This window comes from Nicotiana tomentosiformis, chromosome 2 (assembly GCF_000390325.3).
Source record: "Nicotiana tomentosiformis chromosome 2, ASM39032v3, whole genome shotgun sequence".
Classification (NCBI taxonomy): Eukaryota; Viridiplantae; Streptophyta; class Magnoliopsida; order Solanales; family Solanaceae; genus Nicotiana; species Nicotiana tomentosiformis.
In genome coordinates this window covers 65827855-65842164 of record NC_090813.1, presented here as the reverse complement: position 1 = coordinate 65842164, position 14310 = coordinate 65827855, and the positions used below count along the sequence as shown (strand labels likewise).

Here is a 14310-nt window from a genome sequence, read left to right as displayed (position 1 = left end):
AATAAGAATACATGTATTAGCAATATAGAAATTTAACTATTTGAAGACAATAATGCGATCGTTTCTCGGACCCTGCGTGAATGTGGGATATTTTGTGCACTGGGCTGCCGTTGCCTTGTACGTCAAACCTATGTTTCGCGATAATACTGTTAAATATACAAAATATTAAAATAAGGGGTCAAATGTACAAAAAATTATATATTGATTCATTGGCATTTAACGAATGTTTTGATTCGTGAAATTGCTTCAAATACAACCATTATTCAACTCTTTTTCTTCAAATGCTTTTTATTTGGAACTGTAAGAAAGCATCGACATGCTTATAATTCCTAAGATGTTTCTTTTCAATTTTTTTTTCCAGGAAGAGAAGCTAGCTTTCTCTGTATTCAGTAAAGAGTTCGTCATTTGTAATTTGCTTATTGGCCTTTTACTTAATTTCTCTCTCTCTGGCATTTGTCAAACATATATACGAAGAAATATTTCTTTTATTTTCATGTGGAACATAATATTTTAGTATATATCTAAAATAGTTCTTATATAGAACGATTTCTTCATATCAAGTACTCCCTCCGGTCCACAATAAGTGACAATCATTTTACCTTTTTTATTTTGGTCAAAAAATAAGTGTCCATTTATATAATCAAGAAGGAATTAATTTTTTTTCCCAAAATTTTCCCTTATTTACATACTCCAATGTGTCAAGGTAACAATTAATTAAGATTAATTTAGTGAATATATTTTTTTTTTTTAGGAGTTCGTATTTCCTTAATGGTGTGCCAAAAATAAAATAGTCACTTATTGTGGACTGGAGGGAGTATCATGTTTCAATCCCCTCATTTTATGAGGTTTTTTCCTTTAAACTTTCTAATGGAATCAAAAGTAGATTCATTCGATGGAAGTGTGGAAACAAAAAATAATGACTCGTGAAATATTAGTTGGGAATATAGTGCTCCTACCACTATGTAAATGTGAATATTCAACAATGACTTTAAAGGGTAGTGTGTTATAAAATAAAACCGTAAAGTAAATAAATCGAAGACAAGTATAGAGAGAGATTGATATATTATTCAATTTCAAACTAAATGTACATAATGAACTGAAATCTCCTCTATTTATAAAAGAAAGGAAACTGTTGTGTAAGCTGCTACTGCAAGTTGCTGTGTAAGCTGCTACTGTAAGCTGCTGTGTAAGTTGCTTGTAAGCTGCTACTGCAAGCTGCTGTGTAAGCTGCTACTCTAAACTGTTGTGTAAGCTGCCACTATACCAGATATAAATGATCTTCTACCATAGGTAATATTTATCCACAACGGAGTACCGAAAGGATAAACTTCTTCAGGAGGCTTATTTCCAATAGAGTACTAAATAGATAAACATATTTATGGTGGGGTCCCATATGAATAAGTTTCTTCAGGAAGATTATTTATAACGGAGTACTAAATGAACATTCATAATATAATATATTTATAACACTCTTCCTTGGATATTCATTAAAAGATATTGTGCCTCGTTAAAACCTTATTAGGAAAAATCCAGTGGGAAAAATTCTAGTGAAGGAAAAAGAGTACACATATTTAGTAATACGCAATTCTAGTTGCCTCATTAAAAACCTTATACCAAAAACCCCATGGGAAAAACCTTAGTAAGAAAAAAAGAGTACAACGCGTATTTCACTCCCCTGATGTAAACCTTGTTCTAAATATTTGAGTCTCTGCATTCCAATCTTGCATACCATCTTCTCAAAAGTTGAAGTTGGCAAAGTGAACAAATCTGCTGGATTGTCACTTGAACGGATTTGTTGTACATCGATGTCACCATTTTTCTAAAGATCATGTGTGTAGAATAACTTTGGTGAAATATTCTTCGTTTTATATACTTTTATAAATCATCCCTTTAATTGGGCTATGCATGTAGCATTTTCTTCGTATAATATTGTATTTTTTTTAATCACATTCCAACCCACATTTTTCTCGAATAAAATGAATCACAGATCTCAACCATACGCATTCCCTACTTGCTTCATGAATAACTATTATCTCAGCATGATTTGAACAAGTAGCAGCAATAGATTACTTTGTGAAGCGTCATGATATGACAGTACCCCCCACATGTAAACACATACCCGATTTGAGAACGAACTTTATGGGGATCGGATAAATAACATGCATCTGCACAACCTTTGTTAGCATTAGCAAGATACATAAGTGCACCAATTGCACTGAGATAGAGTGTTTCAGGACCAAGGAGTTACTCATCCTCTTCTGGAGGTCGTAACTGATCCTTTTTCACTTCAAGTGATCGAACACCCATTGGTGTACTTAATGGGTGTGCTTTGTCCATGTAAAAATATTTAAAGACCTTTTCTGTATAGGCAAATTGATAGATAAAGATCTCATCTGCTAAATATTCAATTTGCAGACCAAGACAAAATTTTATTTTTCCAAGATCTTTCATCTCAAATTCTTTCTTAAGATATTCAGTTGCCTTTTGGAGCTCTGCTGGAGTTCCAGCAAGATTTATGTCATCAACATAAACAACAAGTATAACAAATTCTGATGACATTTTCTTTATAAACATACATGGACAAATAACATCATTTACGCAACCTTCTTTCAGTAAATATTCACTGAGGTGATTATATCACATGCGCCCAGGTTGATTTAAACCGTACAAAGATCTTTGTAATTTGATCGAGTACATTTCTCGAGACTTTGAATTATATGCTTCAAGCATTTTAAATCCTTAAGGGATCTTCATATTGATTTAATCAAATGAGTCGTATAGGTTATGACTTGCATTTAAATAGCATGACATCTTCAGGTATCTGGACTACAAGCCCGATCCACACACAATCTTTTATAATATCGCGCACTATATTGTATCAAATATATCATCGACGATCGTTTTGTATCGGTTCCTAAGTGACATAACTTGTTGAGATCTTATCACTTTCCTTATTTTCAGGTACCTGAACTTCTTCTGGAGTTTCATGAAATGTTATGTCGTGGGCTCTTCTAGAGCCCATTTCCTCCTCATTATGATTATTTTGATCATTTGCGCCTATCATTTTTCAAGGATTGTTACCTTTGGAACCGATCGGTTTACTACGCTTCATGCGTGCAGTAAACTTTATCCTTCAGGGACTTTAATTTTAATAGGAGCATTTGCAGCTGAAATATGATATTTAATTTTGGATCAGCAAATGCTTCTGGCATTTGACTTGAATTATCTTTTAAGTGAGGATCATATTAATGATAATTTGATTCATATAGCATATTTTTTAGCTGTTTATTTCATCCCCCAAATGTTAGAAAAACTAACATATATCCCCAATATTCTTTGTGAAACATATCTTTGTGCATTGTGGTAGAGAAATTAATCATATACCACACATCAAAAGTTATTAGATAGTAAAAATATTTGATTTCTGATCCTAAACCAATTGTGAGGGGAGGACTTATCATATTTTATTGGTTTGATGCATACAAGTGTTGTTGTATGCAATTTAGAAAATCTTAGACTAACACATGAGACTTTGTTCTCATAAGCAATGGTTTAGCCATTAATAGGAGGTATTCAATGCTAAACTAGCTTGGATATAACCAGCATCATCAAGATGAACTATCTTGATTTCATAATCTGAAAATTATGCTGTTAATTGAGAAAAGCAATTTCAAATGCCAAACTACAGGTTGACAATAAACACGCATGTAACCATCTCATATATGCATCTATAAGTGGTTCACATGATAGGTGAATGGGCCTATATTCACCTTTTATATATTCCAAAATTCAGAACTCTTAGTCCCAACTTTAGCTGGTATAATCAATTTATTATGAGAACAAGCAACACAAGAGAATTCTTGAAGAATCTTCTAGTTCTTCAGTATATGCTTATCCGAATTCTCAAATAGCTCATTTAAAATGGCAAATGAAAACTTCAAGTTTATCATGGCATGTGTTATTTCTTAGTAAGCTTCTGGTTTACTATGGCATAAATTGTTGCATTTGTAAACTTCTGATTTACTGTGGCTACTTTTGTATCAGTAAATTTCTGATTTACTGTGATACATGAGAAGAATAAGGCGGGTAACTTCTCACATACATATTATTTTACCCCCTATAATTATGGAAACATGAAGATTTTCAATCTTCCAATCATTTGTAATTTCAATATGATAGCCGATTGTATTAGTAAACTTTGGGTTTACTACAATATATGTTTTGACCATAATCATATAATATGAATAACATATTTCTATATAATCTCTTCGAGAGCCTTCATTTATTATCCACAATCTAATATTTATCTGACACTACTGGTGTCATATGTCTTCTAGACAAACAGTTAGATCTTCAGGAGCTTTTGATAAATTTTGTACTACCAAATATTGTTCAGACACTGCTGGTATTATGAGAGAAAATCATAATCAAATGAACAATATAAAGACAATTCTAAATTTATAAATGACGAAAATTAAGAATTTTAATATATTTTTACCACTACATAATATTTTCTTGCTTCAGGAGGAAATTTTAATTATTTACTACTTCAGGAAAAATCTGAAAAATAAAATATTGAGAATATATTCTCTCAATCATATTACCTCTTTTGGAGGTCAATCGTAATATATTTACATCAAGAGCGCGTTCATATTTAATATTGTCACATTCACTTCAGGAAATGGATTAATATTATCAAAAGTTCTCTTCCTTCAGGAGATAGAACATAATTATCTGAACGTGCATAATCACATCAAATTGTGATGTTTCGAACCTCTTTTAAGATATTTGCTACTTCAAAAATAAATCGATGTATGAATATAATATAAAGAATTTTCTCTAACTTATCTTCATTGTAACCATAGCAAGCCTAAATTATCACTTCTGGTGGTCTTAGGCATATAACACTTCTGGTAGTTAACAAAATTTAGTTACAATGAGATATATGATATATAGCCACTTCTGGTGGCTATACTCTGCTGGAGTTCAAGTGAACCATGAAGTTAAGTCATAACGAGACTTAGGAAATATTACCACTGTTGGTAATTATATATTTCTCATAAACTCTACTGGAGTTTAGATGCATCTGATATTGTTATTCACTTTGTAATCTTTTATGGAGATGAGAACATGATGAAAACAAGTATATAAAAAAAGTAGTTGTTATATGCTAATATGTATACAGAGCACGTAACATAGCAAGTTGATTCAATATCCATTATTTTCTTAGCCTTCAAATTTGTATTTCAAATCACAATATACCTGCAAGTCCTGCATCACTAGTTGCTTAGAATTAGCACGTGATGGACATAGATAATAAGCATAATTTTTAAAGCTCATGAAGGAAATCAAATTAAAATTATAAATTAATAAGCCTTATCTTTGAGAAATGACATCAGAAGGATTTTATCTCTTCATAGAGTGGGAAATTAACAAAACTAACGTGCTGTTCACCACTCCAAGGATGTAATTTTTCTCAAAATGCTCTGAATAAACTCGCTTTGACCACGCACAAGGTCAGTATGTTGCCTCACAGTCAGGTAGTGATGATGAAATTAGAGACTCGTGCTGATAACGTGTTATAAAATAAAGACTGTAAAGTAAATAAATCGAAGACAAGTATAGAGAGATATTGATATATTATTCAACTTCAAACTAAATGTACATAATGAACTGAAATCTCCTCTATTTATAGAAGAAAGGAGGCTGTTGTGTAAGCTGCTACTGTGTAAGCTGCTTGTAAGCTATTGTGTAAGCTACTTGTAAGCTGATGTGTAAGCTGCTTGTAAGCTGCTACTGTAAGCTGCTGTGTAAGCTGCTACTGTAAGCTGCTGTGTAAGCTGCTACTGTAAGCTGTTGTGTAAGTTGCTTGTAAGCTGCTACTGTACCAGATATAGATATTCTTCTACCAGAGGTAATATTTATCCATAACGGAGTACCGAAAGGATAAGCTTCTTCAGGGGGCTTATTTCCAATAGAGTACTAAATAGATAAACATATTTACGGCGTAGTCCCATATGGATAAGTTTCTTAAGGAAGCTTATTTACAATGGAGTACTAAATGAACATCCATAATATAATATATTTATAACATAATGGACCATTTTGGGATTTTAAACCAGAAAAAAAGGCATACATCTTTTGTGTGTAGTACACATATATAGGATTGGAAAAATGAATGGTGGTTCTGTAGTTCATCCTAGGAAATGAAGTTTCAAGAATCAAAGAGGGGCTCACATGGGATGCTTCCTAGTTATTAGTACTAAACTCCAACCTAGATCAATGTTCACATCACAAATTAGTTGAGGTAAATGGGGTGAGCAAATCCTTCTTGCAATTCCAATAGTAATAAAAACCAAAATTTTCACACTAAATGTCACGACCCAATTTTACCATTAGGCCATGATGGCGCCCAATGTCGCCGCTAGACAAACCAACAGTGAACTAACCATGTATTTATTCTTTTTTTAACGATATCGAAATAGTTGATTTTTATTTATTAAGTAAGTAAGAGGTGAAAGATTTAATAAAATAAAGTGTAAACTAATATAAGAACAAGTGTGGTGAAACAAATACTCAAAGCCATCAAATGTCTACTAGCATAATCCCAAGACCTGGTGTCATAAGTGTATGAGCTACTAGTAGAATATACAAAATACTAAACTACTATCTGAAATAGAGTAGACAGAATTAAAGTCAAAAGAGAGACTCCGGGTGCTGCAGAACGGATTCGCGAAGCAACTCACCACTAAGCTTCGGGGTATCGGGTGCGCGCGCCGGTATGACTGCCAGATGCATCCGCCTCAGATCCTGCATGATTAGTGCAGAAGTGTAGCGTGAGTACATAAACAATATTTACCCAGTAAGTATCCAGTCTAACCTCAAAAAAGTAGTGACGAGGGATCGACACCGATACTTACTATGGGCTAACAATAAAATACAGAAATGCTAAACATGCATAGAGTATGTGAATAATAATATTAACACAATGGTAGCAATGATTATATGATTCTTTAACTAACAGTAAATTTCAAAAGTCTTTCACTAACATTGTACTAATTCCAAATAGATTCCGAACAAATAAATAAATTATAACCTCTCAATTCATCAAATAATATCACGTGTATTCGGGCTTCAACCATTAACACGCATGATTTATGCCGAGGTCGTACGGCCCGATCCAGAAAAATGTGTACACTGCCTAGGGTCGAGCAGCACGAACCATAGATGCATCTATTATACTGTCGATGCGTTCGACCCGCTCCACAAGAAGAGAGATTACTTTATGAACATCCGATTTAAAAGCTATTATAAGGCTAATACACAAAGAAACACAATCTCTACTAACGGTCAAGTGACCCGCCAAAACTCAAGTAAGTAAAATTTGGTCTTTACAAATCTTTTAACAAGTTTCAATATAATTTAAGCACTTTAATTAACAAGTAGAGTGCAACCATCACAAGTATTTCATGATTTGGGTCCTAAACTACCCGGACTTAAGCGTATTAGTAGCTACGCACAGACTCTCGTCATCTCGTGCATACGTATCCCCCACAATTAAAATCGAATAGCAATTTAAATCACCTATGGGGTAAATTTCCTCTTACAAGATTAGGCAAGAGACTTACCTCGCCTCAAAGCTCATTTTCCGGCCACAAATTCACTCTTAGGACCCAACATGGTGCCGAACAATCCGAAGCTATCCAAATGTTATTTAAAATAATCAATATACGCTCAAAAGTTAATAATTTAGCTATTAGAGTAATTACCCAACCCAAATTGAAGATTCCTAGAATTTATCCTTGGGCCCCCGTGCCTGGATTTCGGAAAGTTTTGAAGATAATTGTCACCCATAACCTCACGAACTCAAATATATAATTTTCACCCAATTCCATAATCATTTTCATGGTTAAATCCCATTTTTATCAAAACCTAGGTTTTTTAACTAAACCCACAATTTCTACACTTTATATGCTAAGAATCTACCCAAAAACACATGTATTAAACTCATCTCATATAGAAATTTCTTACCTCAAAGTGCTAGGTGAAAACCCCTCTTCAAAGAGCTCCAAAATTTCCTAAGGGATGAAAGAAATGAGCTAAAATTGCTTAAGTCCCAACATAAAAAGACCTCACTGCCTCCAACAATTCCGCTTCTGCGGACCTTGGGTCGCACCTGCGACGCCGCTTCTACGCACAAAGGTCCGTTTCTGCGGATGTCACCAAGCTCAACTTTGGGCTCACCTGCAGAATGGGCACCGCACCTGCGAGCCTACTTCTGCGGCTCGCCCCTCGCACCTGCGGCCTTCGCAGGTGCGGCTCCTGTTCTGCTACTGCGATCTCTAGCCAGCCCACGCCTAACCGCTTTTGCGGAAATTAGCTCGCTTCTGCGTGCTTGCACCTGGGGTAGATTCTTCGCAGGTGCGATTGCACCAGAACCCTGCTGCTTTAGCCTCTCTTCCAAGTCCAAATGAGTTTCGCGCATCGCTCGAATGGCATCTGAGGCCCTTGAGGCCTCGTCCAAACATACCAACAAGTTTGAAATCATAAAACGAACTTACTTGAACCCTCGGAACACGTGAAATAACATAAAAAATAATGATTACACTCTAAATCAAATCAAATCAACTTATGAACTTCAAGTTCTTCCAACTCTCTCCGAACGCGCCAAATCATACTTAAACTACTTAGAATGACACCAAGTTTTGCGTGCAAGTGTTTAATCACCATACAGAGCTATTCCCAGACTCGGAATCCTAAAATGACCTCAATATTACCAAAACCTACTTCAAACCAAATTTAAAGAACTTTAAAACCTTCAATGCGCTAACTTTCAACTTTGTGCGCCGAAATGCTCCCGGGTCATCCAAAACCCAATCTGAACTTAAGCCCAAGTCTAAAATTATCATACAAACCTGTTGGGACCGTCAAATCCCGGTTCCGAGGTCGTTTATTACAATTGTTGACTCAAGTCAAATTTAACCCCTTTAAGCCAATATTAAGGAACCAAGTGTTCCTATTTCAACCCGAACCTTTCCAAATTCCAAACTAACCATTCCCGCAAGTCATAAAACAGTGAAAGCACATACGAGGAGTATTATTTAGGGGAACGGGGTTCTAAAAAGCAAAACAACCGGTCGGGTAGTTACATTCTCCACCTCTTAAACAAACGTTTGTCATCGAACGGGTCTAGGATCGTACCTGGAGTGCCGAATAAGTGTGGATATCTGCTCCGCATGTCCTCCTCGGTCTCCCAAGTTGCCTCCTCCACTAGTTGACCCCTCCACTGAACTTTTACCATAGAAATCTTCTTGGACCTCAACTGGCGAACCTGCCTATCAACAATGGCAACTGGCTCCTCCCATAACCCATGCTCTCATCTAGCTGAATCATGCTGTAGTCTAACACATGCGAACTGTTGGCATGATACTTTCGGAGCATAGACACATGGAAGACCGGATGAACACTCGATAGTCTGGGAGGCAAAGCAAGCTCATAAGCAACCTCCCCAACTCATCTTAACACCTCAAATGGACCTATAAACCTTGGTCTCAACTTGCCCTTCTCCCCGAACCTCATGATTCCCTTCATAGGAGAGACTTTCAAGAGAACCTTCTCGCCCACCATAAATGATAAATCATGCGCCTTCCGATCTACGTAACTCTTCTGTCTGGACTGTGCTGTGCGAAGTCGCTCCTGAATCAACTTTACCTTTTCTAAGGCATCCTTCACCAAATCAGTACCATATAATTTAACATCGCCGAGCTCAAACCATCTGATGGGCGAACGACATCGCTGACCATATAAAGCCTTAAATGATGCCATCTCGATATTGGACTGATAAATGTTATTGTAAGCTAACTCGGCCAAAGGCAAGAATCGATCCCACTGCCCTCTGAAGAAAATCACACATGCTCTGAGCATATTCTCTAAGATCTGAACCATCCGCTCTTACTGCCCGTCGGTCTGCGGATGAAAGGCTGTTCTGAGCTCTACCCGAGTCCCCAACTCACTCTGTACTGCCCTTTAGAAATGCAAAGTAAACTGAGGGCCTCTATCTGATATGATGGAAACAGGAACACCATGCAACCGAACAATCTCCTGAATGTAAATCTGGGCCAATCTCTCTAAAGAATACATGGTCATAACTGGAATGAAGTGTGCCGACTTGGTCAACCTATCAACAATGACCCAAGATGCATCAAACTTCCTCAAGGTCCGTGGAAACCCAACTACGAAGTCCATCGTGATGTGCTCCCATTTCAACTCAAGTATAACCATCTGCTGGAGTAGGCCACTTGGCCTCTGATGCTCATACTTAACCTGCTGGAAATTTAAGCACCTCGCTACATACTCAACTATGTCCTTCTCATCCGCTACCACTAATAATGCTACCTCAGGTCGCGATACATCTTCGTAGCACCTGGATGAATAGAATATCAGGAATTGTGTGCCTCCTCTAGAATCTTTTCCCTCAATCCATCCACATTAGGAACACATAGACGACCCTGGATTCAAAGAACGCCATATCCACCGATAGTAACCTCCTTGGCACCACCCTATAGTACCATTTCTCTGAGAACCGATAAGTGCAGATCGTCGAAATGGCGAGCCTTAATCTGCTCGAATAGTGAAGACTGGGCGACGACGCATGCAAGAACTCGGCTGGGCTCTGAAATATCCAACCTCACAAGTCTGTTAGACCAGGACTGAATGACCAAATCCAAAGGCCTCTCCTCTGCTGAAATGAATGCCAAACTACCCATACTCTCTGCCTTTCTGCTCAAGGCATCCGCAACTACATTCGCCTTGCCCGGATGATAAAGGATGGTAATATCATAATATTTTACTAACTCAAGCCATCTGCGCTGCCTCAAATTGAGATCCTTCTGCTTGAACAAATGCTGCAAGCTACGATGACGGTGTAAACTTCACAGGACACCCTATAAAGATAATGCCTCCAGATCTTGAAGGCATGAAATATCGTGGCCAACTCCAAATCATGTACGTGGTAATTCTTCTCGTGGGGCTTCAGTTGACATGAAGCATATGCAATAACTCCCCCCTCCTGCATCAATACACAATCTAGGCCAACGCGTGAAGCGTCGCAATACACAGTATACATCCCTGAATCGGAAGGCAGCACTAACACCGGTGTTGAAGTCAAAGTGGTCTTGAGCTTCTGAAAGCTCGCCTCACAATCATTGGACCATCAGAACGGAGCACTCTTCTGGGTCAGTCTAGTCAAAGGTGTTGCAATAGATGAGAAGCCCTCCACAAACCGACGATAATAACCTGCTAACCCCAAGAACCTCCTGATCTTGGTCGCTGTGGCAGGACGAGGCCAACTCTGAACTGCCTTGATCTTCTTGGGATCTACCTTAATACCCTCGCTTGATACAACATGTCCCAAGAATGCCACAGAATCTAATCAAAACTCACACTTGGAGAACTTAGCATATAGCTTCTGTTCCCGTAAGGTTTGAAGCACCATCTCAAATGTTGCTCGTGCTCCTCCATGCTACGTGAGTAGATCAAAATGTCATCAATGAAGACAATGACAAATGAGTCAATATATGGCCTTAACACCCGGTTCATCAAATCCATAAATGCCACCGGGGAATTAGTCTAACCGAAGGACATCACTAGAAACTCATAGTGGCTATATCTAGTCCAAAAAGCCGTCTTCAGAACATCTGAATCACGAATCATAAACTGATGGTACCCCGATCTCAAGTCAATCTTAGAGAATACCCTGGAACCCTGCAACTGGTCAGACAAATCATCAACCTGCAGTAACGTGTACTTGTTCTTAATGGTAACTTTGTTCAACTGGCAGTAATCAATGCACATATGCATAGTCCCATCTTTCTTCTTCACGAATAACACCGGTGCACCCCAAGGCGACCCACTCGGTATGATGAACCCCTTTGCTAGCAACTCCTCATGTTGTTCTTTCCACTCCTTCAACTCTTTCGGAGCCATGCGGTACGGTGGAATAGAGATAGGCTGGGTACCTGGAGCCAAATCAATATAGAAATCAATATCATGATCTGGTGGCAATCCTGGAAGATCATAAGGAAACACATCGGAGAACTCCCGGACCACGGGCACTGAATCAATCACCGGAGTCTCTGCAGTTGTATCTCGAACACAAGCTAGATAAGCCAAACAACCCTTCTCGACCATGTGACGAGCCTTCAGTAAAGAGATAACCTGACTAGATGTACTGGCAGACGAACCCATCCACTCCAATCTAGGCAACTCTGGCATCACCAAGGTAATAGTGTTGGCATGGCAATCAAGGATGGCGTGATATGGGGACAATAAATCCATGTCCAGGATGACCTAAAAGTCGGTCATATCAAGCAACAGAAGACCCGCTCTAGTCTTATAACCACAGAAAGTCATGATACAAGACTGATAGACTCGGTCCACAACAATAGAATTGTCCACTGGAGTGGACACATAAATAGGAGTACCTAAGGACTCGTGAGGAACACCAGGAAAGGAGCAAATAGAGATGAAACATATGAATATGTAGACCCTGGATCAAATAGTACCAAAGAATCCCTACCGTAGACACTAATAATACCTGTGATCACGGCATATGAGGCTACTGCATCCGGTCTGGCTAGAAAGGCATAGAACCTGGTTGGAGTGCCACCTAGTTGGCCTTCAACTCTAGGACGACCCCTACCCACCTGCCCTATGCCTTTGGATGGCCGGACGACTGGTGTGGCAGCTGGTGCTGTAATCATAGGCTGCTGACCCTGCTGCACTACCTTGCCCCGAAGCCTGGGGCAGAACATCCTCACATGACCAAGATTACTGCACTCAAAACAGCTTCTCGATACGGTGGACTGCTGACCTGGAGCCTGACCTTGATGGCCTGAAGGCCCACTGGAGGAACCTTGAATGGCTCGCGGACGGAAGGAGCTCTCTGGAATGGCATTGAAATAAGGTCGCACTGGAGCACCCCGAGGAGGCGACGGTGCTGGATATGTGGGCCTGCTAGACTGACCCCTCACAAATGGACCCCCGCCCCCAGCCGAGGCACCACTGAACTCTTCAGAATATCAAAACTGCTTATCCCTCATCGCCTTCTCTCGGTTCCGCTGATGGACACCCTCGATCTTTCGAGCTATCTCCATAACTAGCTCGTAAGAAGTCCCCATCTCAACCTCTCGGGTCATAGTGGTCTGGATACTAGAGTGCAAACCGGCAACAAACCTTCGCACTCTCTCTACGTCGGTGGGAAGTATAGTAGTCGGTCATTGACATCTGACCCTGCTGGAGTTTCTCGAACTGGAATCGCAAACTCTTCCTTCTGAGAGGGTGGAATATATCTATCCAGAAAGATAGATGTGAATTGGTCCCAAGTCAAGGGAGGAGAACCTGCTGGTCTGCCGAGAAGATATGACTGATACCACCTATGGGCCCTGCCCTCCAGCTGGAAAGTGGTAAAGTCCACCCTGTGGGACTCCAATATCCTCATGTTGTGCAATTTGTCCCTGCACCGATCAATAAAGTCCTGGGAGTTCTCATGTCGCTCACCTCCAAAGACAGGAGGATGTAGCATGGTCCATCTGTCTGATAGCTTCTGCAGCTCGCCGGCTGCAGCTGGTCTGGGCTCAGGTATGGCTGCTGCAACTGGATGGGCTCTACCCACGGGTAGTGCGCCCGGGGTCTGATATACGACAGTTGCATGCCTTGGAGCATGAGCGGTAGGGGTATGTGCCCCCTCCCACCTAAGATGTGGATGGGTCTGCTAGAAATAAACCATCCTGAGTCATAGAATCTATGAACCGCAGCATATGGCCCATGACCTCCTGGAATCCCGGCGCGGACATGAAATCCACTAGGGCTGGCTTTGCTGCAGGCACCTCGCCCTGCTCCTCAATAATAGGATCCTCTACTAGATCCACTAGAGGCATAACTGGGGTAACTCTAGGACATCCTCATCCTCTACCACGAGCTGGAGCCATCCCTCGGCCTCTACCCCGGCCTCTAGCAATAGGGGGAGCAACTCCTCCATGATTGGGTAAATCTGCCCCACACGTTCTTACCATCTGTGAGAGAATAAGATAAAGTTACTTAGCACAACATCAACTACACGATAGGAGATGAAGAAAGAGTAGTTTCCTAACATCCTATATCCTCTCGAAGATAAGTACGGACGTCTCCGCACCGATCTGCAAGACTCTATTAGGCCTGCTCATAACTTGTGAGGCCTACGTGAACCTAGTGCTCTGATACCATGTTGTCACGATCCAATTTTACCTATAGGCCATGATGACGCCCAATGTC

General features: G+C 39.5%; 2 protein-coding genes across 2 annotated transcripts; both read right to left on the bottom strand.

Annotated features, from left to right (window-relative positions):
* Positions 1-5793: 5793 nt before the first annotated feature.
* On the bottom strand, positions 5794-9945 carry LOC138904960 (uncharacterized). Its single transcript, XM_070193456.1, has 2 exons — positions 9613-9945; positions 5794-5982 (listed from the first exon to the last, which is right to left on the bottom strand). The coding sequence occupies exons 1-2, from the start codon at positions 9943-9945 to the stop codon at positions 5794-5796; spliced, it is 522 nt and encodes a 173-aa protein (XP_070049557.1).
* An 81-nt stretch (positions 9946-10026) lies between these two features.
* LOC138904959 (uncharacterized) lies at positions 10027-12336 on the bottom strand. The gene is made up of 3 exons (XM_070193455.1): positions 11755-12336; positions 11445-11521; positions 10027-10423 (listed from the first exon to the last, which is right to left on the bottom strand). The coding sequence occupies exons 1-3, from the start codon at positions 12334-12336 to the stop codon at positions 10027-10029; spliced, it is 1056 nt and encodes a 351-aa protein (XP_070049556.1).
* Positions 12337-14310: the final 1974 nt, after the last annotated feature.

What these genes read in the sequence shown, in the direction of transcription:
- LOC138904959 (XM_070193455.1), bottom strand. Translation starts at nt 12,336, where the DNA reads ATGGATTTATTGTCCCCATATCACGCCATCCTTGATTGCCATGCCAAC. An exon ending in ACCAGTTGCAGGGTTCCAGG is followed by an intron (nt 11,522 to 11,754) that starts GTATTCTCTAAG and finishes CTACTCACGTAG; the next exon opens with CATGGAGGAGCACGAGCAAC. An exon ending in CTATATGCTAAGTTCTCCAA is followed by an intron (nt 10,424 to 11,444) that starts GTGTGAGTTTTG and finishes CTATTCATCCAG; the next exon opens with GTGCTACGAAGATGTATCGC.
- LOC138904960 (XM_070193456.1), bottom strand. Translation starts at nt 9,945, where the DNA reads ATGGTTCAGATCTTAGAGAATATGCTCAGAGCATGTGTGATTTTCTTC. An exon ending in CATTTATGGTGGGCGAGAAG is followed by an intron (nt 5,983 to 9,612) that starts GTTCTCTTGAAA and finishes TTATCTATTTAG; the next exon opens with TACTCTATTGGAAATAAGCC.